Here is a 27,129-nt window from a genome sequence, read left to right on the forward strand (position 1 = left end):
TCCTTGGCCTTGCTTCTGCTGTTTTCCCCTCCCTTTCTGCTTCTGCTCAGCAGTGTGTTCTTGGATCCTTGGCCTTGCTTCTGCTGTTTTCTCCTCCCTTTCTGCTTCTGCTCAGCAGTGTGTTCTTGGACCCTTGGCCTTGCTTCTGCTGTTTTCTCCTCCCTTTCTGCTTCTGCTCAGCAGTGTGTTCTTGGATCCTTGGCCTTGCTTCTGCTGTTTTCTCCTCCCTTTCTGCTTCTGCTCACCAGTGTGTGCTTGGCTCCTTGGCCTTCTGCAGTTTTCTTCTCCCTTTCTGCTTCTGCTCGCCAGTGTGCTTGTCTCCTTGGCCTTGCTTCTGCTGTTTTCTCCTCCCTTTCTGCTTCTGCTCACCAGTGTGTGCTTAGCTCCTTGGCCTTGCTTCTGCAGCTCGCGTGCCTTTGTGAAGCTTTGTTTCTGTTGCTCTCTTGCTCCACAACCTCCTGTCAGCCTGTTCTATAGCTAATCACTGTACCGGACTGCCCACCTGACTAATATTGGCAGAAGTGTTTGTGACCGAAGGGTGCATTTCTTCTGTCAGAGTTTAGATATTCATGAATTTTCTCTGGCGACAGTGTTTGTTTCATTGCTCCAACTCTGAGTCAGCAGTTCAGTGGTGGTTTTCTGGCCTTGCTGCTGTGCCCTGGGGAAGTGGTAGTTGCTTTCCTAGGTCTTTCGAACATGCTGGCTATCCCCGCTCTTCCTCCATTTCAAAGGTATGCAACTCAGATCACGTGATGCTCACCACAGACTAGTCTTCTCACGATGCAGGCACAACTTCCCAAGCTGGGAACGTCATCAAAGCAGGCAGGTATGTATGGTTTTCATAGGTGTTTCCTTGTGATGGTTCCGCTGGAGCGGTATTGACTCTGTATCGAGGCAGGATACTGCATCTCATTCACAAATTACCACAAGTGTGATCCATCCTTTCAAAAGATATGCACCTCGGCAGTTTAGGCTGTTGCCTTGTGGGAGAAGATTAGAGTTCCCAGCTGGTGAAACTAAATTGCTGGCCTTTTTCGTCTATTTTCAGTCTTCTTTTCTGCAACGACTGATCAATGTAAAAGGTTTGACCTCCCACCAGGACAATTTGAAATTTGACCTATATTAAACTCTTTTCACTGCTGACCAAACCGAGGTCCCACACAGCTGCAAAATATAGGTTTTGGCCCAGTCTCTGAATTTGGAGGCCGTCTCGCCACGCCCAATTTAAGGTTTGTGCGTGTAAGTCGGAATAGCAAAATGGGACCATTTTATTTTGGAATCCTCTATATTCATCATGAGGGCACTCGGATGTTTAAAATATCTTTCAAATGGAGACATCCTTTGTTTAGGGATTTAATAGCCATGCATTTGCAAATGAACGGCAATGGAAGTTAGAATTGGACCAACAAAGTCAATAGTTCAGAACGTAAAGTGCTCGCCAGTCTAAGCAATCCTCTGGTAACAAGCTCACTGCAACACCTGGAGTGGATCTGACTAGTTAGCGCTCTAAACTCAAGAGTGTGTGACAGTTGCCCTTCCTGGGCAGGTGCAAGGAAGGTTTGTCTCCTGAAAATATTGACAGAAGTGTCTTAAGTGTTCCCCCACATATAATTTGTTTGCACTAGATGTGGGCCCCTGCCAGTTTAGATCTTTACTCGATTGTTGTCTCGTCACACCCCAGTGTGTATTCCCACAGTGCATAGACATGATCTTGTGTGATGTGGTATCGTGGGCACCTACCTCCGTGCTAAAAACCCTATTTGGTGTTCACAGTTTGCTCTTCTGGTTGAGCGTTGTGTCCTCGGAACCATTTCATATAGTTCTGGTCAATGTAAGAATTCAACACCATTTAGGTATTGGCACTGCATTACTTGACCATTGGTGAATTGGTTGGCATGGCTTCGGAGGATTTCGAGATTAGGACCATAAAAGCATATTCCAGGGATTAAAGTGGCTAATGCTCTTCAAACACTTTCATCCAAGTTCTTTAAATTGCCGCGTGCCAACTGACAGACTTGGGTCTTTCACCAGGGTGTTTGTCAATTCTACACTTACCACAGATTATTCTTTTATGCAAGCACAAGACTATGGATGCTGTTCCTTTCCCCCCCGATAATGTTATTTTCTGTCCCTAAGCATTGCTCATGGGTTGGAACCACCCATCTCCCACTTTTCAGCTATTCATTGAAGATCCCTAGGAAGGTGGACGGGGAGACTGTAATGGCCCAGCAAACACTAAATGGTTTTGCCGTGCAAAGGTTTACCCAATTTAGGGACCGTTTGGGGTTGTTGCCTGCTCAGGTCACTTGGGGGGGGGTAATGGTTAACCATTTGCTCTGCACAGCGGGCATGTTATGGTGTTTTGTTTAGGTAGCAGGATGTGTCGCTATGGGGAACAGTTGGTCCATTTTTATTTACCTTTTTGTATTTTGCTTGCCATGTATCTATTGTATTGTTGTTCTGGTTCATGTTGTGCTGTGCTCTTTATACTTTTGGAAAAGTTTGTGCCTAAAATAAATCTAGTGTAGAACAATGGACGTTATTCACGGCTGAGCAGACCTGTCTGCTGGGCTGCAAAGAGGAGTGCCATAAACTGCTAGGCCTGAGGCTTGATAGGTTACTGTAGGACTTGCCTAACTCTGCTAATGAAAAGGGCGCCATCTGTAATGCCAAGCAACATCATAGTAAAGGACGAAACTGGCTGAAGTGCTGTCAAGTATTGCAGGACGTGGTCTCTCAACCTTTTGAGGAGTCATTGCCGTTGGGTGTTGTGACTTTACTATTGCCCCATCGAATGCAATCCTGAAGGAACACGGAATACTTATTAGGAAAAGCTTAGTACACTTAAACCGCGAGTAACCTATGACCAAGGCCAGTCCTGTAGGAGTGAGCGCAGTGTCCCTCAAGAGATTTCACAAGTAAGATCTACTGAAATGCCAATCTCCAGGGCCAGGTGGTCTCGCCATTTCTTTTATTAAAGGCGACCCAGAGTTCAGGGCTAAAGGTTTGCTTCCGGTATTCAGAAGGGAGCTACTCCATGGCACAGTTCCTGACTCAGATAAAAGGCAGGCACTATTTTTGAAAGAGGCCATTTTGTTTACATCCTTCAAAATATAGATTGGGTTCCATGTCATTTTGTCGAAACAAATAATTTCAATTTAATTTACTTCAATGTTTTACTTGGATTTTATTTTTTTAATTTTTTTTTCGATTTGGTGTCCATCCCCACACTCCTCTTCCCCTTCACTACTCCCGCCCCAAACCCCTCCCCATTCCCTTTTAACCCCTTAACCCACAACTATCTATTTAAATAAATGTAGATTCAAAGTTATTACTTTGAAGTACATTTTTGTCTAATTTCAGTCTTGGGCAGGGAAAAAGCACATGATTCCACACTTCCATAAAAGGGGTTGAGTAAGTGTAGTTGCAATGCAAACCCCGGCTAATTGATCAGTGCATACAATGGGGAAGTTGACCAGATTGGGCACTCATGCGGGTCTCCTTGCAGTGATTAAAGTTTTGTATGCAGACAGCTTGGAAAAAATAAATGTGTACATAGGCTGTACCTACAGTTAGGGGTGCGAAGCATGAGTGCATGTTGACCCCTTGTGCTTTAATTTCTACATTTCATATATGCCCCCAGCCTTGAGCAAAGTAGACCCTCAGCCCACGAGACTAGCATGAGTGTCTATAGAATGGCTCGCATTTGTCTACGACAGATCCTGCCCAGATGCCCAGCAGGCTGCATTGTTCCCTGGATGCCATTTACAAATCTTTCTTATTCAAAAAGCGTGCAGACCTCGTTCTGGGTCTTGCGCTTCCCCATGATCCTTTACTGTGTGTGTTGGGGCGGTTTCCGATCGGGTTTCATTTGTGTCTTGGTCTGCGCTTTGAGGCCTACAGAGCTGTAATCGTGGGCAAAAAGCAGATTTTAAAGTTCTGGAAGAGCGACCAAAGGCCCTCTGTAGAATACTGGCTACATGATTTATTAATTCTTTCAGGTAGAGAAAGAGTGACTTAACAGATCAAGAAAAAAGATGTATAGTCTGACATTTGGGATATTTTCAATGAGTTTGACGCTTGAGGCATACTTATTATTCATTTATTTTTTTTTCTTTCTCTTTTATTCCTTCTTCCCGTTCTCTCCTCTACCCCTTCCCTTCTTTGATTACAGATAATGATTTACTGTGTTTAGTAATTGCTATACCTATGGTAACTTGCCTGTTCTTACTTTGTTGTGGATTGTATTAACATGATCATTTCAATAAATAATTAGCTGTGGCAAATCAAAGACTGAAACTATGAAATCTGGCAGTAGTAGCAAGACTTCTGAAGGCAATGGCATGTTTCTTGAAAAAACAAAGTTTTACACTTATAGGGTAGTTATCTTTTAGAATACCAGTTGATTTGGAATTACCCTCTCAACATGTTATCTGGTAAAACCTTTGCCTCTACCAGAAGCTTACTGGAATTCACTGGTGAATGTGGTGATGCCATTCTTGGACTCCTTTTCTTTCTCAGGGCTTACCTCTGTAATTGCATTGCACTGTAGCATGGCTCTGTAGCATTGGCTGGAAATCAAGATACACATTGCATGTACTCTGGTTTGGAGTGCACCCAACCATCCCTGTGGGAGCATCCGAATGGCACTTAGTTTGATGGGGCTAAAATATGCGCTTTGTATCAAATATTGTGTTAACGTTGATAATCAAGTGCTTTGGCTTGCACTGTACAATATGCCTATCGGAAGGTTGAGTTTAAAAGTAAAAACTATAAAAGTACAACCATTAAAACGTTTTCCTAAGATTTGCTGAATTTTAATTCAAACCTGTCATGGCATTTCTATGTGAGATTGAGCAAACCTAGTCAAAATGGGCATGACCACCCGAGCCGTTTACACCAAAACATTGATGGCGTTTGCTTTTATTCTGATTTCCCATTATGATTGATTGGGGGAGCTTGGACTTATTACGGATAGAATCTGTTGTGTTTGTCATTGTGGCTTAGAATCATTGTAACATCTTTTTGGTATATCACCTGGTATATCACCCTTTTTCCAGTGGCAGATTTAAGGCAAAGGGCCCTGTGGGCAGCACCTGGCACAGGGCCCTAGGTGGGCGGGTAAAGGAGGTGGAGCTTAGGGTAGGCATAGTTAATTGCGGTCACGAGTGCACAATGGCGAACTTTAGGGACAAAAGCTATTTTTTCTAAAGTTGTCTTTATTACAGTTACCTGTGTCTAGGGGTTTGACTAACTGGAAACAGCTGGGCCTCCCCAGCAGGCTTTGCTATCAATACTAATATTGGAGGATCAAGCCTGAAACCAATGTTGGAAATGAACATGTTTCAAGGCTAAGGGGAAAGAGAATTACAGATTATGAAGACCACACAATTTCCTAGAAAAATATGTTCACGAAAGCTAGTTGGATCCAATGTTTGTAATGACATTTGTGGAAATGTTTTACAAAAGTACAAAACCTTGTCGAAATATGTCTTTAATAAGTACATGTCACAGTACAATAAATTTAGTATTGTGCAAAAAATGCAAACAGTTTCTTTTATAGACATTCTTGTGCAATAAGTGAAGTAAAAACACAATTGCCAGCTAAGCTTCATAAAATAATGCAATGAGAAGAAGTCAATAATAAAGTGTCCATTCATATATTGCACACCACAAAATTCTCTTGGTTTACACAGGAAAACCTGGCATCCAGGATGGAGAAAACAAATGTATAATCACATTCTTTTGATTGACCTGTTTCTTTAATGTGTTTATTATGTGATTTGCACACTTTTCAAGGCATTGCTGGACAAATTATGATTTACCATTTTGATTACCAAGCTTTATAAATACTGATATGAAGTATACCTGGGAAAATCATGCAATCGCATTGTGCCTGATCTACCAACATTGGGAACCCGTAAAAGCAATTAAGTTTTCAACTTTTGTTATGCACTCTGAAGAGTCACTAAACTCGACTTAATGATAATTATTGGTTATGTAAATAGTGATTGGCCAAACCACTATACACAGAACATATTCACATACAATAATCACCCAACTAAAGTTGGCACTGATTTATCGACCTTGGAAGGATGAAAGCCTGAGTTGGCCTTGCCAGTATTAGAATCTTCGACCTGCAGATCATACGCACATCACAGTAACAAGTGCTCAACCCACTGAGCCACCTTGTTACATAATAATATACTGTCCATTTATATAGCACGCAACATAAACGTCGCTTGGCATATACGTGAAAACCTTGATTTAGGATGAGCAAAATAAACATCTCTCATTCTTTTTGCTTGACCCATTTCCATAATGTATGTATACATTGGGAGCCCATAAAAGCAACTCGGTTTGCAACTTTTCTGATTTGCCACCCCAGGTGCCACCCCATTATCCTAAACTATGATCATTATGTGTGTGCACACGTACTTCATGCCACCCCTTCATAAGTCAGTGCCCCACTTCGGCCTCCCCAGCCAAAAGCGCCTGGACAGCCACTGCAAAGCACACTTTAGCATTTGTTGAGTAGGGGACCAAACTGGGAGGAAGTCAGCTGTCAAGACTGCCGACAACTAATCTGTGGACCAAGTGAAGCAACACTTTTGTTTTTGTCCCTCAAGGTTCCTCAATGATCCTACTGACCCAACTCTTTTACCATTCTATCACTGCCTGCGGCCTGATAGCCATTGCTGTGGGTTTACATAGTATATAGAAGACATCAACATTCTGCATCAACTATACTGGGTGCATCGTAAATGCGAAAAACCCCTGCTTCCTGCCTGCATTTCATTAACACCTGGATGTGCACTAATTGGCTTAAACTGCCTGTATCACAAAGCTGTCACAACCAAACACCACTCTATGCACCCACGTGTCTTGGTTTCATGAGAAACTTTGGTTAATCTCTTCCCCAAGACCCTCCCTTTTTGCCCCCCTCTTGCTCGCCTGCTTTGAAGCTACTTGTGGCATTCAGCGTTTTACAACTTGAAAATATATAACTAAATACAATACATAGCTTCCAAATGGAGACGTGTCATGAGGGTCTCCTTTGTCCAGTCCAAGCTTTTTAACCAACAGCATGTTGAATGCTGGGATTTGAAGTCTTGTGTTTATAATAAAAGGTTGAACTGCACGTCACAATGTGAGATGTGATGTTGGCCATAGAGGACGGAAGAGGGTGGCCCCCAGGATATGAGGAGGGTTGGGGGGAGGTGGCTCTGTGCAGCACCTCATGGAGTCATCCACTCGGTCCCTCCTGACTTCCATTGTCGGAAGGAACCCTAATGACGCCTAATGTACCCACCGCACACCCACAGTGACGCCCCTGGCTGGAATCACAGCCAGGGCTTAAGTCGAGGGAACACACTGGTGGACGCAGTCCACCCCCAGCCAAAATGAGAAACATTGAATGTTTTCATTGAATGAATGCATTAAATCAATCTCAGGGTTTGCAGTCGTCAGGTTTGCAGGCCGGACACTTCACCACTGCACTATATAACATGATGAAAAATAACAAACAAGCAAAGGTGAAATGTCCCATTTCGGTACTGCAAGTTCCAGGTAAAACATTCGTTTTGGAGTTTAAAACATACACACCTTTTAACGTTTAAAAAAATATTATCAGAAGAAAATCTCCTTACTTGGTTTTGTGTGTGTTGATTTTATGAAAGGCATAGGCCATTCGACCTGTGCAAATAGGGTGGTTATGCAAAGCCATTTCAATGAAATGTGCATATTTCACCTTGCCATATGCAAATTTCTGTCAACGACACACCCCACTGTGGTGGTTGATGAGCCCCCCCCACTTTTATTATTAGGACTTGACCCCTGGTCACAGCAGAAAGGGCCTTGTGTCAAGAGAGACTGGGAAGGAAAGGGGTGGGGTAGGGCACAGGGGCCAGCTCGCCGTTTGTCCGCCTAGCGACCGTTAAATCCGCCTTTGCCTTTTTCTCTATTTCACCAACTTTATTTTGCTTATACTCCAGTGTTTCAGCCATGTTGCATTTATGCAACGAGAGACGCGGTTTACGTTGTTGCTGGATGGATGGACTCTGAGTGATTTCTATGCTCTAGCTGTTGAGCATGAAATTGAGCTCTGTTGCCCGGGCTGCATGCGCACCAAGGATGTGTGATCTTTTCATGCTTACTGCTCAAAGGCGGAGAATAGGAGAAGTGGGATATTTTGGGAACAGGCTAGATTGGTATCAGGTAATATTATCCCCACCAACAATATCGCCATATATGTGGTCGTGGGGTAAGGCCATAGGTGATATTATTGGTGGGGATAATTTATGAGGTAAATGGGACTGGGGGTTGCGGGGGTGTCCCCCGCTCCCTTTAAAAAAATATGGCGGTTGCAGGGGTGTCCCAGGCAGATTCCATGGCTTAACGTTGCGGCAAACATATGGCGATATTTTTGTATGGTGATGATTTTGCGGGGATATTAACACATGGAATCGCTAGGTTTAGAATTGAAAAATGGAAGAACGGGTGTGTAAAAAGGGGCAATTAGAGGTATTGTGGGGCGAATGCACCTGGGCAAGCAGTGGCTGTGACAAGCAGAGCGGGGCAGTTAATGGCAGCTGGGACCTTTAAATAGCTGATTGTATGAATCGGTGAGTATCCTTGTATATCCGACTGTATGGATTTTCAAGATTGGCGGGGCATTGTTTACACTATAAGCAGAGTTTGCTCTTGCAAAAGCTGTGAGCTTCATTACAGAAATATTGCACTAGTGTATTCATTTTGCACGGCAGTGTCACTAAGTTATGCGATTGTGCATTTGTATGGCGCCCTATGAATCATTAGTACGATCTCCAAGTTCTGTGGGTTGAACGCCCTCGGGACCGAAGTCGAAGTCAGTGGAGAAAGTAGGGTACAATAACGTGCTTGTGTGCACTCGGTATGTGTGCAGCCATTGTGGGTGTGTAACTGCATTCTACTGCTATACGTGGTGCAGTCCGTATAATGTGCGCAGCAAGGCCCCATAATTCTTGTCTGCATTCTGCCGGTGGTGGGGTTGTGTATGATATTATGTGTGCAGCTAGGCCGATTTAATTTATTTATTTTGTTCGTGGGGTATAGCTGCGTTCTAAAGGCTGTTGAGATGTTCATGGAAGTGAGGGTATGTGTGCAGCTAGGCTGAATTGATAGAGGGGTATAGTTGCATTCTATTGTTTGTTGATGTAGAGGAGAGAGTGAAAGTATTGGTATGTTTGAGTGATTGTGCGGATTGTGTGGAGAGCCCTGTTTCTGGATTTCTTTCCATTGTTTGCTGAGCTGACCGAGTCTGCTCTAGAGGAGCGTTGGTTCTCTGAGGGGAATATCTGTCTGATTCCTTGACTGCTTCAGATTGACAATGTCCGAACCTCATGGGAATAACAAACTGTTTCCGATGCTTGGTTATAAGTGCCGATGGGCTTATTTTCTGGGTCCCAGGTAATGGTTTGCAGCCGGCGGTTAGTTTCTGGTTTGAGATTGTGGAATTGTATAGCATTATTGACTCTTCCAGTGGGTGAGTCCATCTATTTTAGGAGCTTGAAGTGCTGGTGAGCCAATTGGACCAGAGGTTTTTGATCAAGGGGGAAGTACGGGGGGGCGGGGTGCTGAGGGAAGTTGGCCATGGTAAAGGTTGCAGGAATAGGGCTGTATTACCACACACCATGATCTCAGTTTTCACTGGGTTCAGATGGAGATGGCTCTTTGTCATCCATAGGTCCATTTTCGGGAGACCTGTTACTAGGTTGGGCGAGGATTGTGCATGAAGTAGGGAATTTTCAGGACGATTTATGCGTCGGCTTAATTATAGCATCTGAGATTTTGAGAGCTGATGATCCTGGCAGGGGGTTCATGTAGAGGTTGAAGAGAAGAGGTGAGAGGCAGGCGCCTTGGAGTAATCCAGTGTTCAAGGGCCATGCAGAGGAGACGAAAGGGGGGAGTAGATGATTTGCTGTCTGTTATTGAGGAAGGAAGCGATCCAGTGCAGAGTCATTGATTCCTAGAGAGTGTAGTCTGTCGAGGAGGATCGAGGAACTTGTGCAGTAGCACTACATTTGTATACCTTGTTTCTGCTGGAGAGAATGTATGGTTTCTAATCAATTACATCTTTCACTAGATGTCTGGTGTGTGCACATTTAATGTCAAACACTCGAGGGCAATCTCTCGCATCAACCAAGGAATAGTTGAACTAAATCATTATAGAATATATATATATATTTTTTAATTCAGATAAATAGATACATTTCACAGACTCGTTGATGCATTTCTTAATCAGGCATGCATATCACCATGATCACAGCTTATCAAGGTCGATCTTTCAGCATATTGGCCAATATGATGGTCTGTCACAGCCTTAGCAGTAGGAAAAACGTTATCCTACTGTAAATATGTATTCTATTAATGCATTGTAGCACTAAGGAAACGTTTTGCCTACTAATAATACCCGCCCATGTTATCGCTACGGGAAACAGAAGTTGATTGAAAAAGAAAGTTTTGCCGTAGGGTCATTTTTGCCTTCCTGCTAATAGCGCGCAAGTGTACTTGCATCCAATGAGGCCCCAGTAGGTTTTTTGGTAAATGTGTTTATCTCATGAAAACATTGTGTTCCTGGGTACGTAATTTCGAGGTGCCTTATACTCTTGAATGCTGATGAATTTATGAATGCTCTCTATGGGATTGTATTATGCTTCTGCCAGTGAGTGTAATTTTACATTAACTGGCCAAAGTCAAATGAATGGGAAGAAGGCAGCTTGATAATTTACTAATTTACAATTACTTCTATGGCCTGACTGTAATGTCCAATCTTCTGCTGCCATCTGCTGGTCATTTACAGGAGACCAAAGTGCTGTACGGCATCTGAAGTTGGTGTGTCCTCGGCTAAATAACGATTTACACAAACAGTAAAAAGAAAATTCATGGATTTTACTGCAAACTGTTGTCCATTATGCAGCAGCGCAATGCAAAATGAGGCACCCCGTCTTGTAAGCCCTTCTTAGGGCCCGCCAAGATCCTTGAAGCATATATTTTGTGCCACAGACCGTGGCGTATGTTAATATCTTTTTCAAAATTATGTGTATAAGTAGAGCATTTTATAGCATATTTTCTTAGAAGAATGGGTTAAAAAGTCCTACAATTTACACATGGTTCTTTAGGGTAAAGCATGAAAAATTCTGCCAAATGCCAGGTCAACAGCCCTAGACAGGAGCATTTTCCCTTTTCATGATGCCCCAGTTCGCAACATATGCCAACATTGCCATTGTAAGTCATTTTTTATGCAGCTGCACCCACAATATCCCAGCATTGCCAGTGTAAATTATTTAATATAGCAGAGCCAATAATAAATGCTAGCATTCCTAGTTTAAATCACTTCGTATTTGGCGCCACAATCTATGCTATTATGGTCACTGTAAATCTCTTTGATGAAGCTGCAGCCACAATCTACTCTGAAATACTCAATATTGCAAATCGTATGATGTTCAACAAACATTTTAAGCCACCATTGCCACTATCAATAAATTCCATGATACAGGCCCCTGCCGCCAAACACATTGTGCACACCCACACAACATGCAAGCATCACTCGCACAATACACAAGCATCACTCGCACAATAAATCCGAGGCAAGGATGTGTCCAGACTTAAACTTCGCAAAGCGGGAAGGAAAGAACCAGAAGGTAGGCCTGCTCGGTCTACAACCCCAGACCCTGAAACCAAACACCAGACGCACAACCTCACCTTTACATTTCAAAACAAAGCTCAAGACCCTCCCCTTCAAGGAATGGCTTCTCCATAACCCCTAGGTCCACACACGCTCCCCTCGCCACCTAACCTGAGACTTGTGATCTACTCCCCGTTGTTTGTTCCCTTGGTTGCTTGTAGATCCGTTGCTGCCAGTTGCCTAGTTTCCTCCATCGTTGGCTCCTCACACCCATGTATGGATTCCTTGCGATCTGCTTCTCTCACTGTATACTTCCCCCAACAATGTGTAAAGCTCTAGATTTCTTCTTGAAGGTATGTCCAAGCTCAATATATACCCAATATGAAAATAATAATAAAAATAATAAAAATCGTGAGACCGCAAAAATGTATTTTGTGACCCTCTCCTTGATCTTGGGTTGTCTGCACCCAGTCTGCATATTGCAAATGCGTTTCCCTGGTTGTTTAGAGAAATATTGATGTTATAAATAAAATGTTCTCTCACTCAGTATAGAAACAATTCGGTTAGTAAATCGCCCACATTCTGTAAATACATTTCCTATGGGAAGGGATATGGCAATAAATGACACAATAGTTCCTGGCTGCTTATAGATTATAATATTTAACACCTATGTCTGTGATAATGATGTAAGCAAGCAACTACTTTAAGCACACCGTGCCCCTAGGCTTGGCACGCATTTCATTTGTCACAATAACCACCCTAACAGTAAAATGTCTGCAATATATGAGTCTTATATACCAAGTTGGGCATGCTTTTGTTTTGGCTGTGGGGTTTACACTGAGCATAAAATGACTTTTCCCTCCATGCATTCATTGGACACCGAAGCAATGTAATTGGTGGTGATTAGTGGGAGAAAGCAGCTTTCTACTGTGGTTCGGTTTAGGCCCCTCGTCCCCTGCTACACCAAAGCCAAAATATATGTAGTGTGTTGTTGGAACCGCTATTATTTTCTGTGAACTGCCATAAAAGAACTATGCACAGAAAAATGAGGTGAAGGAGAAGATCCCTCCTGCTAAAGAAAATGACAACACCCAAACAAGAACTGAAATGGCAACCGGAAGTTCAGACTGAAAAATGTGAACAAAGAAAGCTTTAACTTAATGAGATCTATTCAATGCTGGTCATTGGGCCGGATTTTCCCCCAGATCTGAGATCCGGCAAAAAAATGTCTCCCGGATCTGGGACCCTGGCAATTTAGCCCCTTAATGTAATTGAACTGCTCTTGGTGCAGAAGCCGGGATTCGAACTTGTCTCATCAGGATAAGGGTCGAGAGAATGAGCCGCTAGACTACTTGAATGTCTGTTTTGAACACTTCCGAATATGCCTGTCAGAATTGTATTCTGCAGAAAAGTACATCTTTGTACGTTTAAAAGATGTGCACCTTTTACAATTTGCTTGCAACATTATAAGAAGTGCTCCTCTTTTTTTGGGCTATTTTCCACGTAATGTTATCAATCTCCTGAAATGAAAATGTTCTTTTATGGAGGATATGGGGGGGGCTGCGAAAATTCTCATGAGCACCCCCTAACCCCTTACACCTTAAAACGCCCCACCCCTAACATACAGCCACCCTGCAGCTTCTTTCCATTCCCATCACTGGATAGATTCTATCCAGTCGCCAATTGTGCCCTGGAAAAGGAACAAGTTACAAGGAGCTCTGTACTTCAGCCAGGCCCAGTCATCCTGCTGAGGCAGAGGTGAGACGCACATCCTAGAAAAAGTCCCCTCCCAAGTCTTTTGTTGATTGGATATGTGTGTCTTGCAGGTAGAGCGCATCCAGTCTTTGGATGGCCACATATGTCTTAATTGTCATGAAGGTGATGAAAAAGTGAAAAACGGACTCCGAAAAAGATCTGACCGGTGTGAACAATTAAAGGCAGACCTGAACTCGGGTGTTCATTTAAATAAACAAAGGTTCACTACCCTGTGATCAGCATGTGGACTTAAACTAGGGCGACCAGACATTCCGGTTTTGCTGGGACAATGTCTCCCTGTTCTGAGAGCTTTTTTTTATTTAAAAACCCTGTCCGGGTTTTAGGGAGAGGGGATGGACGACTAGCAGAGCGTCACCTGTGACTGCACAATGCTTTTTATAAACCATGTCAATATAAATGGTAAACGTGTTAAATTCATATTAACGTTTAAGAGATTTCTCTTGGGGTGGGCTCAAACCCGCAGCCTCACAGTAAACAAACACCCCTCACCTGTTTTTGTCAGACATAGACTGCGACGAAAATGCTTTAATATCAAGGCCTCAAATAGTGCTCATAGCAAAAGCTCCTTTTGTTTTTAATATGTTTACAGTTCTTGCTAAATCGCATAGGTTATAACCAGTGTGACAAATCTGGGCAATTTGTCCCTTCTTCCCAGGGGGGAGCCATCCCCTATGAAGCTAGCAAAGTGAGCCCACTAAGCAAGACCCTCCCTAGGGGTCTGGCAAAGTGAGACCTCACTGGGAGTGACTACACTCTAGGGGACAAGGACTCTCATTCCTACAAAAAACTCCCAATAACGACAACACTGTGTCTGCCTGTATAGAAATAGAAAAGACTGATTGTATTGCTATGGATTGCTGGACTTACTAACCTTTCCCCCTTGTCTTTGGCTGAAGGCAATGCCAGAATATTGGTGAAGGCAGCAGCTGATGGAGATAACGGCGATGAGGCTAAAGGGACGAGGATGCTAGAATGGAGGAGAAGGAATCCTACTCAGATGCAGGCCTGTGAATTTGGAAAGTCCTAGAGGGGCAGAGCCACGCTACAATGTGGAGCAAGCGGTAGCCTGGGAGCAGAATGAGAGAGCGAGAGAGAGATGCAGAAAGGCTGGCGAACCGAAAGGCAAAAATGCAGAGACTGAGACATTAGCAACACATTCCGAGACCAGTTCGGAAAAGGAAAGCGAAATGCCAGACTTCTGTGCAGCCGCTACTGAGCTGGACATGAAAAGAGAAGAAAGTGCTCCCAAGAACATAAAGCCAGGGGTAGGTAGGGACGTTATGTCCCTGACGTTAGAAGCTGGAGAAGCCAAAGGGGTTATGGGAGCCCAAGCAACCTGATTACAAGTATGGAAAGACGCTCAAGAGAGACCCTGTTAATTTGAATAAATCAGCATGACAGGAGGCTTTGGGGAGCCCTAATATGTTTTTCAACACTTGGAAAGCCGGGAACCTGGCAGTTTCAATTGCATAATCCTAAAGGAGCCGAAAGTGTTGTGGAAGCCAGAGAAATCTGATTGCTGGACACTCGCTGATGCCCAGGAGAAGCGCCTCTGAATTTATTAAATCAGTGCCATAAGGATTTGGGGAGCCCTAAGAAAATAAGCAACATTTTGAGACCGGGGACCTGGAGGGGTTCAATTACTCACTAATAAAACAAGGATCAGTTGAAAGACAACATCCAAGGAGATGGGATCACAATACAAGAATCATTTCTCCTTTAAAGGAAGTGGAATTATTAGATTTTTAGAAAGACTTGAAACTTGCTATAAAAAATGTGAAGAAAGGATTGAAAACTTTGTTCTGACGAACCTTTGAAATCCACGTTCGACTTGGGAACAATATTGGGGAGTAACCCAAGCAACGTAGGCCAGAGGAAGCCCGAGTGGAAGTCTACATCTCTGGCCTAGTTTAGGTTATGTCCTTTGAACAGTGGTAGGGCCAGAAAGGAGTTAGGTTTTTGGACGGAGGACTGACATTTGATTTGGACATCGATGAGCACGCTTAGTTTAGTTTGTTAGGCAGGGAAAATCCCTCGTAGCTAAAGGGACAGTTGGGCTTTTTTCTTTTAATTTATATTAAAGATCTCTGAAACGATCATGTCTCGTCCGACTCCTTCTTCTGGTTTGCCACACCAGGCAAATGTCTGCGATCCAACCACAGCCAGCCCTCCCTGCATAGTTCTACTAAAGCATAGTCATGGTAGTCCTACTTTTATTTCTGTTGCTTGTCACAATGTATTCTCAAAATCTGGTCACTCAAACTTAAACAGTCCTACGAATCTGATTTCAACTTAAAAAGTCCCCTACCCCTGGGCAGATTCCACCATCTTCCTGAGGCTGAAGATGTCGAGTGCGTTGAATCAAACTAACAAAAGTGAGGTTTTAAGCAATTGCGCAACACAAATGGGGGTGTTGCCATGTGCTGTTTTGGAGTGGGGGGGTGTTAAAGGGGAGACCAGCTGATACAAATCCTTTACTTTAAAGAAGACCTTCATTATGTTGCTGATGAAAGGTGATTATGTTGTATGCTGACATGCACATGTTTTTCATTCTAGGGTTCATCCAGTTTTTCAAAGAGCTCATCTTTCTCATGTGACAAAATATCGCAGTGAGTATGTTAAGATATATTTTTGATCTGGTGTCTTTTAAAGCACTTGTGCGTGGAGCATATTAATAATGCCCCCCCAGAGGCAATTAATGCTGCAATAAATCAGACCCCCGAATGTGGCCGAATTGCGCACGTCACATGTTTCCAAGGCACGCGGTGGCCAGTGTGGATGAAAAAGACTTTATTTGTTTTGGCACCTTGAAATGTGACTTATCATGTATCGGCGCATACTCGTGTATCAGTGTGGCCTCTTGGCGCTTAAGATTTTCAAAACGTCAAAGCAAACTGAAACCAAAAAGCCCTTTATGCTTAGTGTGCCTTATCCTGGAGCAGATTCATCGGTTGGGGGGTGGAAATTGGGCATAGCGCTTCTGGGACCTGCGTTGGTGTCCATTCTTCCGATCCAGCTCGCTTTACCTCCAGGCCAGCATCAAATGCATGCATCGGCGTGGCTAAGTCAGCAGGCAGGCGTACACGCCGAATCCCTCTGCGCACGGTGAGTGTGGGGGTTTCGTCCAGAAGTGGACATCATCTAAGGTAAAACTATTCTCTGATAACTCGAGTTCATCCGTAACAACGCCCGACATTGGCATTACGGGGGAGTGAGCTGTTGGGCAGATGTGAAACACATGTGTGACCTAGGTGTTTAATGGGTAAGCCCTGCGCCTGGTGTTGGCCGTCTCCCCCAACACTGCTGCCATTGAGAGTGGCATTTCCGCATTGCCATGCATCTTCTCTATGCGCCACCTCTGTTCATGCAGATTTTTCAGTCAAAAGGGACGATCTGTGATGTGGCCACAGGCTGGTGCACTGGTTGGCGTTCGGAAATAATTTCTTTATGAAGGCAGAGAGACTTCAAAAAGAAACCATTTGTTTTTAAAGTCTGATGGCTCCCCCATTCCATGATATGGAAGGATCCAGGCTGAAGGCCTCCATGTCCTGTAGTGGGGGGAGCCTGATGACTTCAAAAAGAAACCATTTATTTTTTAAGTCACAGGGCTCCCCTCACTCCATTGAATGGAGGCCTCCAGATCCTCCGCAGATGACAGGAACAAGCGTTCCTGACTGCTGCAAGGAGCCGGAGGCCTCATTCCCTGGACCAATGGATTAAAAGAAGGTAAGAACAGGTATTTTGCTTAAATGTGTGTGCGTGCATGTATGTATGTATGTATGTGCTTATGTATATACTATAATATGTGAATGCATGATGTATGGGCGGATGTCTGGGTGTGCGTGAGTTAGTGTATGGTGAAAGGGTGCACATGTAAATGTACAGGTGGCTGGTTGTCTGCGAGTGTATGGTGAATGGTGTGTGTGCTTGTGTTTCATCCTTGATTACTTATGGGTAATCTTTATTACTCCTAGCTCTACTCATCCTCATCCCAGTATTCGTGTATGAGGCCTTTTGCCCCATACACAAGTATTGGGAAAAGGTAGAGCGACATGGATGTAATGCCTGGCTTAGTTACCTGTAATCTTCATTACTCCTAGTCCTACTATACCTGGCCCAAGTACTTAACTATGAGGGATGGTGCCTCATCCGTAAGCACTGTGACTAGGAAGAGGAGCGTGGAGGTACTTCTGGGCAGAGGAGCTATATTGGGGGTTGCGAGGGAGAATGGATGTACGGGCAGTTCAGAGGGAGGGGGTTGTGTGCTAAATCATAATGGTCATCCATGGTCAGGCTAAGCAGGCATGATATGTGTACGCTAGACAGGCATTTTGGTGCAACCAGCCTAGTCATTTCTTCATTTAGCTTGACCTTTTATTTTTAACTGGGCATTTCTTTTTTTTTTTTTTTTTTTTTTTTTTTTTTAATTTTTTTTTTTTTTTTTTAACTGGGCATTTCTGATAAGTGTAATTACCTGGCTAGACTGGCGTTTGGATGCTGCCAGTCTAGCAGTTTCTTACTGTGGCATTGTATATTTTTCTGGGCATCTGTGATAAAATAACCATGTTATTGCTTAGACTGGCATTTTTGGTGCAACCAGTCTACTTATGTATTAATATATTATGCCATGTTTTACTATATGTTATTACGGGTCTAGACCGGTCTACATTGTGCAGCCAGTTGCACATGTTTGCATTGTGGCATGGCATTAAATTAATTCAAGCATTAATGTTCCTGTGCACTGTTGGTGACTTGCCTGTGTCGGATTTTTGGATTTACGTTACCCTACAAAACAATTGCAAATGCTCTGGTTTCTTAGCCAATTTTTCTCCGAAGGTGTGCTGTATAATGCATTAAACACATTTATAGCTTTCTCCTAGTGCAGTGTGCGGTGTGCCCCTGCAGCCACATGACTGTGTGCATTGCGCAAGCATGGTAGTTTAGGCTGACGCAGAGTGTGGCACGACCAGTGACTAGCTGCCGGGGTGGGGGCGATGCGAGGTCCTCAGCTTGGCTCGGAGGTGTGCCCCCAAATTTTGTGCTGCTCCACTGGGCTGGTGTCCGTTTGAAAGAGTTCAGCAGAGCAAGGGCTGAGTTCACAACCTTCAACATTGCTTTTATTTATTTTTTTACATGGGAAGGAAATGGCAGAGAGTTGATGTGCTGAACTTTATGGGGTGCGACTTTGGAGACCGTTCACTTGCAGTTGAGGCCGAGTTTCTAGTCTGATCTGAACATGCTTTTCATGGAGCAGCTACCTTTGCGCTACATTAGACTGTTAAGAATTTTAGAGTGTATTCATTCCCTAGACCAGGCTGAAGATGTGTGGGGGCCCATTTCAACATGATGTGTGGGGACTCCCTGCTTAGACCGAAAACCGTCTGAGGCACCCCTAGGGTACATACAATACAATGGCGACCAAGATGAGGTTAAGGAGTCAACGATTATCATGAAACAGCCAGCTAGAAGGGAACTTGAAACACTAAATGCCCACTGAAGAGCTGTAAACCCTTCTTTGTCAGCAAGTGGCTGAACCAGTGTTAGAAGGCAATGTGGTTTTAACCATTTTTTATATCCTGTGGCATAGTGATAGCTGGAAGGGCTCCAAGAAATGCAGCTTGTAATAGAGAAAGGAATATATTGCTGTATTATAAGATTGCTAACTGGCAACATGGGGTCAGTTAATGGGGGGGGCAGAGCCTCTAGACCCCTTTCATTAGAAAGGATTCAAAGGCCCTGAAGCCATCCATGGTCGTCCCACATTAAATGGTAGGTTTAGTTTGCATTACAGTCTAGGGGTCTTTGGTTCATGGAGAGAGTTGTTTGGGCCACCTGAATGCATGGAGGTGCTGGACCGGTTGCTTTCGTCTCTGTTATGTACATGGGCTCCCCCTTTGGGACAGCAGTGGAGGGTTCACTTGGGGGCGAGGGGTTGCAAGTGAGACCTGAAGACTTCACATAACTGATACATGTATTTGACGACAGCGTTTGGGCTGCACTTGGTGTCTGTTTAAACTGTCCGCTTTCTTCTATTTGAGCGGCAGGCCTGTGTCAAGTGGGATAGTAACACATCACACTCGTTCCCGCAATTTACTGATCTGCAGCAGCATGCATAACAAACGCTTGCCACCTTAAACACGTGAAGTGTTATATTAGCATATTGGCTGGTTATCCCCCACAAATTGGACTCCTAACTGACGGACTAATGTGCAAGGCCGAACGGCCAGTTTACCGTGGCCCTTTGCTATGCCAAAAAGCTGCACAGGCTGCCTGGATAAGCACAGGTGTTGCAGAAAGCTTTCCCTCCTTAACAAGTATGAGCTACTTCCGTATTTTGCAATATATACATGCACAAAATCTCAGTTGCCTAATATACAACCTCCCCTCCAACCCCTGCATCCCAAACCATGTAACATTGCTAGTGTTTCCATATGCGTCTACCCGCATCTGCTACTCGTCCCTCCAACATGGAGGTCCTGTGCCAGATAAAAGCCCGTGCTACCCGCATATATCCTTTCCACCTGCGTTGCACAGATGCAATAAACCTGTGATCCGTGCGCATGCCTCCTTTTTTCTTTCTGTTGACTTCTGATTTTTTTGTAATGTTTATTTATTAATCCCTCTTTATGCTTCCAGGAATCAGATTGGCCTTTATTTCAATGATGTGTAACTTTTTAAGTGCTGTCCCAAGCTCGTTCCCTTGGCCTCGTTCACTACCTGTGTTCAGTGCTCTGAAACCTAGGGCCTGGTGCATGCCCAAAAATCCTGCAAAAACGAAAGTGAAATGAATGGTGTGGCTTAAAGGAATTGTGGAAAAGTGGGTCGGGATCCACAATTGTTGACCGGCACCAAGGGTGCAATGACCTTAATCAGCAGTTACACAAACGTTTAACTGTAAATGCATACAACGCAATGTATTTTCCAATATAATGTGTGTTTGCTAACTTTATCGGTTTCCATAAATGGTGCTTTACAGTAGAAGTGCAGACGGTGACCACGTCATGGAGGAAGGCTATGAGCTGGACCTCACCTACGTCACGGAGCGCATCATCGCCGTCTCGTTCCCAAGCAGCTGTGCGGAGGAAATTTACCAGCACAATCTTCAGAATGTGACGCGCATGCTGAAATCCAAGCATGCAGACAACTACTTGGTAATGACGGGCGTTTTGTAGCATGCATTCACATATTGAAAACAAAGATCCCTTTTGTGCTTCTGTCTTCCTTGTGCAACTCTTGATGGTCCCTAAAAATATTGCATGGCTTGTTATGCATACATATCCGGTAATGAAGGTGAAGGTGATTACTACCCTCGAGGTGGTTTCTATTCAGAAGCTTTGCAGTGCACTTCCCGTAGAACATGGTCTGCTCTGCGCCAATGTCTCCGTCATGCAAGATGATCCCCACCCTAGCACAGATTATCTTACATGTGTTAACATTGGCTGTGTTCCTGTTCTTGTAAATCACTGTTTTAAAAAAGGCCCCCTGTAGAAGTGTTCAAAACGAGTCATGTGGATGCACTGCCCCGATTAATCGGCAATCCCCGGGCAGATACGCAGTCTCCAGCATCACAGTTGGTATTGTGGATTGCAGAGTAAGATTGCGCTGTTAGTCGCATCTCAACCAGATTCTTTACCCTGAATTAGGCAGGAGCTGACATAATGGCTATCCGGTGGTAGATGGGCAGACCTGTCATTTTCTGAAGCCTGCCACATGCCCTTGTCATGGGTGGCCACAACAGAAGGAATGTGCACACATGTTTGAGCATGTTCACTAGGATCTTGTCTGGGAAGGGTTAAAGGAAGGCCTTTGGGTGGGGACCAGCACATGGAGAGTCTAAGCAAAGTGGTGGGAGGAAGTGGGTATAAAGCATGTTCATTAAGTGGGTCTAACTTAGTAGGAACTCCTGTCCAGAGTCCAATCCCTATTCTGCTCTTCCATCCAGCAGAGTGTGTTCCCAGACACTCGGTCACAGGGATTTTGTCTCTGCATACTTCTGTAACACTGTCTTTGCTTTTTCCTTGTTTTAGTTTTTTCCTCCGGATGAGGCACAAAGCAGAACATTTCTCCTGGGGCAAACCATGTATTGCACCCCACTTGCCTTCAGGCTTTCTCTTTGGTAATGTGGGGGGGGGATTCTCCCCCAATGATTTGGTTCTTCTGGGCAGAAAAGTATTTTCTGTCTTGGGTTCCTTAGGCTTTGCAAGCTTCCTTTTTTTGGGTCGATGACCTTGTAGCTGTCCCCACAGTCTTGGCTAAATCCCCCCAGCTAGAGTGTCTCTGAGCATTTCGTCTTGGGGTCTGGTCCTTATTACCCTCCTGGCCCAGGATCGCAAGCATCCTGGCATGTGCTGCAGCTGGCTGGAGCTCATCAGGTCCCTTCACCCCCTCCTATGTCTACTAGCAGCCAGCTGACCTTCTTGGCTTGACCAACTTTAATCAGTCTAAGACTCCTCTCTGGAATCAAGTCCTGTTCACCTCAACTTCAGGAAGTGTGTGCCTCTGTTTAAAGTTGAATTCATGTTCGTTTGACACTGCACTGTACATAATCGCTCTGGGTGGTCTGCCTCCTGCCAAGTGGCTAACTTGGAGATTCTGTGATGCAGCCTTATTGCCCTTTTCCATATGGCCCATGTGCCCCCCTGTATGATGTGGGGGTTTGGGGAGGTCCCTTTACGGATTGCGTCAGTGGCTGCTTTATCCGAGTGACCAAGGAAGGACTGAGGCATTGCCCATGATCCTCTCTATACTGTGTGCAGGGGTCGCATCACTGAGTGGGAAGGCCCCCTTTGCCCAACATAATTCTACAGCCTCCCTCTAGGTGACCCACGTGACCTTGTCAAACACATCCTCCCCATTTGTCTGCCACCACCCTCAGGCCCCTCCAGTTTCTACGGCCTACATACGAAAGGCTGGCTTAAGAAGTCTTCATTGGTTTAGAGATTGCCTTCCCACTGTTCTGCAAATCCATGTGGCTGGAGGTTTAGCAACTAACCCATAATTATGCGGTCCTTATTACAGACCAGTCAGGTTCATTGGGTATTTTTGGTGATCAGGCCGAACTTCTGCCTTCTTAGATAATATTTTAAGGCTTCTATGACCCGCTTAATAGCACAGCATTCACGTTTTATGATAACCTAGTTTTTCTCCTGGGGAAACAACTTGTCACTTAGGAACAAGATGGGCTTTCCCAGGCTCGTCGTTTAGTTTGGGCAATAGGATCTCCTGTGGTGAGGCCAGTTGTTTTATTGGGTTGATCTACAACAATATCAGACTAGGACACTTAGTCCCGTGTCCAGTACCTCTGTGGTCGCTAATTCCTATGTTTTTCCTGTTTTCGTTTGTGCTGCAGGAATATTTTGTTTTTTTAGGCGCATGTAGGCGTAACATGCCAGTCTTACAACCCCATTTATTTATTCCAATCTCACAATTCTGTGCAAGGAACAGATAGTGTGGTATTCATAAACTGAAATGTATTTAAAAGAAAAATGGCTTGTCATGTAACTGAGTTGGTCTCCAGCTTTATCCTGGAAATCACCAAAACACTAGATATCACAACAAGTAATCAATAAAAATGATTTTACCTGCCTATATGAATCTTGCGTTTAACAGTCCATACAAGCGTTCATTTAAACAGTAACAGTCTTCATATAGATATATTGTGTTCTAAAAGATGGTAGGCAATTCAGCATTTGTTCTCCATTTGGTTCAGTCTAAACGCAAGCTTCATCAATTATAACATTCCAACATGATGCAAAAGTGTGTAAAACATTATTTGCTCCAGCATAAAGACACATTTGGTATCAGAAAGTTATTTAAATTATTAACATTTTAAAGTACATATACAATCTGTTTGACTCCTGTGTATAAGTGTGGGGTTGTGAATGCATGGGCTATCCTGTAGGTTTGAATTCAAAGTAATGCTCTCGGGGAGCTATATATCTATGGATGCGACTTTGAATACAGCTAAGTGTGCAGATTTAAATTCACTTTTGTTTGTAGTGTTTTCCATCTATTTGCGTGCAGCACTTTCAGTCTATCTATTCTCATGTGCAGCTTTAGGGGCTGATTCATGGAATTTGTGTGCCGAAAAATGGGGATTGTGCGCCATTCTGCCCGCAAATCCCCATTTGTTACACAGGTATTTGCGGGCAGAATGGCGCACAAATCCCCATTTTTCAGCACACAAATTCCATGAATCAGCTTCTTAATGTCTGCATGTATTTTTCAACCTGCATGTGTTTTTGGGCTGGTGATTTATTATTATCCAGTAACATGTACAGTGGTCGAAATTCCCACGCCCCCTTTTTTTATTTATTTATTTGCATTTTTAAAGCGCTCACACAGCCCGTGGGCATCGAGGCCCTGAACATGTTTGTGCATCCAAAGATAAGGAACTGCAGGAGTATGCACTTCTCACAATTCCTGTTGAATAGGATTAGTTCCCTCGGCATGCATTTTTGTCGCACTAACACCTAATCTGCCTATGGCCTCTCCCGGCTGCGTTAATGCATGCTACCACCCTAGGCAATCGTATTTTGCAATGACCCTATAACCCAAGATGACTCCAGACGGGCTTAAGCCACTAATTATATTTTGAATAGTTCCCTAATTTTGCAAACGCAATTCTACATTAAAGTGGTACCAAATTGGATTCAGTTTTACATTTTGTTTCGCAATACAAAGTACATCTGGTTTTAAAGAAGTAGCTCATTTGGTGTCCCATGTAACTTGGATGACACAAGGCATGTAAAATATCAGCACCTGTGTTCCTGTTCTCAAATTGCATCCCCTGGAATTCCCTGCCCTTTACCATCCCACATTTATTCCGGTCAATCTATATGGACAGATTGGGGTTGGTTGAGGTTTAATTTGCCTTTTGAATATGGCTTCTGATTTTAGAGAGTCAGCTTGGGACTATTTAAGCCTAGAATCGTTCCTTCAGCAAACCCATTCCTCGGTTGGCTGTCTGGAAACCAAATTGCAAACATAATTGCCATTCTTCTTTCAATGGACTGGCCGCCGATCTGCCTGGGGTCAATCCTCAATCTTCCCCTCCGCTCTCTCATGTTCAGTTTCATCCTCAATACCTCTCAAGTTCCTTTTTAAAAAAAAAAAACTCCCTATATATTGTGTCTACAAAATAGTCGTTAACAATCCTAACAATTGCGCTCACCCATAGAGTATATCAATATGCTCTATGTGTGAGCCCAATTATTAGGTTTAATAATTGTTTTGTGGTTACTTTGATTTAGGCTGAGGGCGAGGCCTTAGTTAACGCTTATTGCAGCCTAATACCCGATCTAGTCTACTAAGTATAAGCCACAGCGCACAGTAATCTGGATTTGCTCAATCTGCGTACTTGCCTATATCATGTGTGCATTCAATTATATATCTTTCTGACTCTTCCTCTGTTTTGTGATGGGTGTGGTATCCCCAGTACAACGATTGTGGAAGGTTGGGGCAAAATCACTCCTATTGAAGAAAATGCTTTTTCGTTTTTGCGACCCCAGCTCTGAATTTGAACATGCAAGATTAATAAAACTAACATCTTCAAATTTTGTACATTGATGTGAAGATTTAGACACTTGAACAATCGCTGTGTGATAAAATTGGGCGCAATTACGCGTTTTAGCCATTTTTCACTTATTAAAAACGTGACACTGTGTATATATCATTTTTACATCATTTGGTAGATGTAACTCCTATCTACAAAATGTCAACATTCCAGGTCAATCTGAACTTGTATTGCGACACAGTTATCAATTAAACGATTTAACATTTGATCTAAGATTTACGCCATGTTAGTCTATTCAAATTGCCAGTATGGAGTTGCTGATGTTTTCCTGCAGGTGACATTGGTGGTGCATCGCCTACATACTCCTTTTTCATGGTATCGGTATGTTCAGAGTACATGTCTCTTCCTGTGCATAGAGTTCCATAACCTTTCACTTAACCTCTTGCTAAGGCAGTTTTTATCGCAGGTCTGGACTTAAATTATGACAAGTGCTTTGACATTTACAGGAACAGATGCATTAGTGGACATCTGCCAGTACATTTATTTTAATCTACTTTGGAACCAGCTTTAACAGGCCTTTGTATGTAGGCTCTTCATGTTTTGCTATTGTGAATTCCTGAGCTGGGTAGGCCTCATAAGCGCATATCCTAGTACCCCTTTTAAGCAGTTTCAAAACTTCTCTTTCAATAACCAGACGTATGCAGGTCACTTCCAATCTCAAATGCAATGGGAGTACTTGGGAGTTGTGGAAGGGGTGTAGGAAATCACATAAGGCTATAATAGGCTGTACACATGTACACGTCTGTGTACTCCAATTCACATGAAGATTTCCTTGGATACAAATTGCATTTAAATTAGACACATTTTCTCTACACATGTCCTATTCGTAATACAAATTGCTCTTCTTTGTATACTGGGAATCCAGGAACATTGCACGGGTGATGTTATCACAGAATGTCCTGTATCTGTCATGCTCTTCCACAAACATTCTGAGCCTGCTAAATTATTTTGGGAAGTAATTTCACTGTACTGTTTTTGTTCTTTTAGGTTGGGCATAGTTCTTATTTGGTTCTCAGCCTTGTCCTTTTAAATTGCCACATAGTGGCTGATAGAAAATATGTAATCGACACCATCGACCTTTCAGATTAAATCAGACCTTGTAAATAATTGCAATCCAAAAGTGATTTGCTCATGATTTACAATGTTGTTGGGTGCACACATTTGTGGTGTGCATTTTGTGTTTACGGGGATCCTCATACCTGTGAGCGAAATACGCAATCAAGAACTCCTTCATGCAACACCTCTTGCTCTGTATGGAAGTTTTCTGTCATCAGTTTATTTTAGGCCTGTCTCCTTTGCTTTAAAGTTTTCCACAATGCTCACCTCTTGTCTTTTTAATCATCAAAAAAGAATTAAATATTGAATGATGCAAAATATTTTTTTGTCCCAGATGTTTAGTCACACCAAACAAATGTTTCCTGAACTTTCCCTAAATTATTCTATTTGTAAACTCAGCAACTTTCCAACAAGTGTTTATAGCTGCAAGACTCTTCAGGGCAAGATTTGTCTAATCGTAGGTTGGCAAACAACATAAGAACATGCATTTTTATCAAATGAAATTCATAAAGTGCCACAAAATCATAGTTTAATTGAAATCAAATTTGAACAGTTAATGTTAATCAAAGTTACACATGCCATGTCACTAAATCATAGTAAATAAGAGGATTGGTTCCACGTAAAAAATAAACCGGTTTATTGAAGAGCAGAAGGAAAACAACAAGGGAAAGTATTCATATTGCTAGTGATTCCCCCTTTCATCTTTATGAACTTTAATGAGAATTAAACATTTCCCATAAAGCATCCTATCCAGTAACGGGTGACCTCACCCCACCACCTGTGCTCCTATAAAATATGATAGAAATTCAATCTAATTTTTCCCCCACTTTTTGTGTAGTCCTCCTATTGCTTTCCCATGTGCATGTATTGATGGGCTTCCTTACCTCCCTCAGTGGAGTTAATACTTTGTTCTGGAATGCAGTGAATATTTTATTGTTACTCTGCTCAATGTACTGTGTACTATTCCTTAGTTGTCTCTACCAATGTATTTCAGGGATTGTTCCTAAAAAGGCAGAATTTGTAAACGGACTATGGCCGGACTCTGTGTTTGACTGTT

At 43.3% G+C, this 27,129-nt stretch overlaps 1 protein-coding gene across 5 annotated transcripts in view; it reads left to right on the forward strand.

Annotated features, from left to right (window-relative positions):
• TNS3 (tensin 3) overlaps positions 1 to 27,129 on the forward strand; it is a 1,168,488-nt gene that overhangs the window by 679,269 nt on the left and 462,090 nt on the right. For 4 of the 5 annotated variants that reach the window (XM_069613336.1, XM_069613334.1, XM_069613338.1 and 1 more), the window contains 2 exons: positions 15,998 to 16,050; positions 20,418 to 20,592. In XM_069613336.1, coding sequence (XP_069469437.1) covers positions 15,998 to 16,050; positions 20,418 to 20,592 — 228 coding nt within the window. The remainder of the gene's footprint in view (positions 1 to 15,997; positions 16,051 to 20,417; positions 20,593 to 27,129) is intronic. The other variant, XM_069613335.1, reaches the window with a different exon arrangement.

Source organism: Ambystoma mexicanum, chromosome 5p, assembly GCF_040938575.1.
Source record: "Ambystoma mexicanum isolate Mex_15411 chromosome 5p, UKY_AmexF1_1, whole genome shotgun sequence".
In the NCBI taxonomy this organism is placed as follows: domain Eukaryota; kingdom Metazoa; phylum Chordata; class Amphibia; order Caudata; family Ambystomatidae; genus Ambystoma; species Ambystoma mexicanum.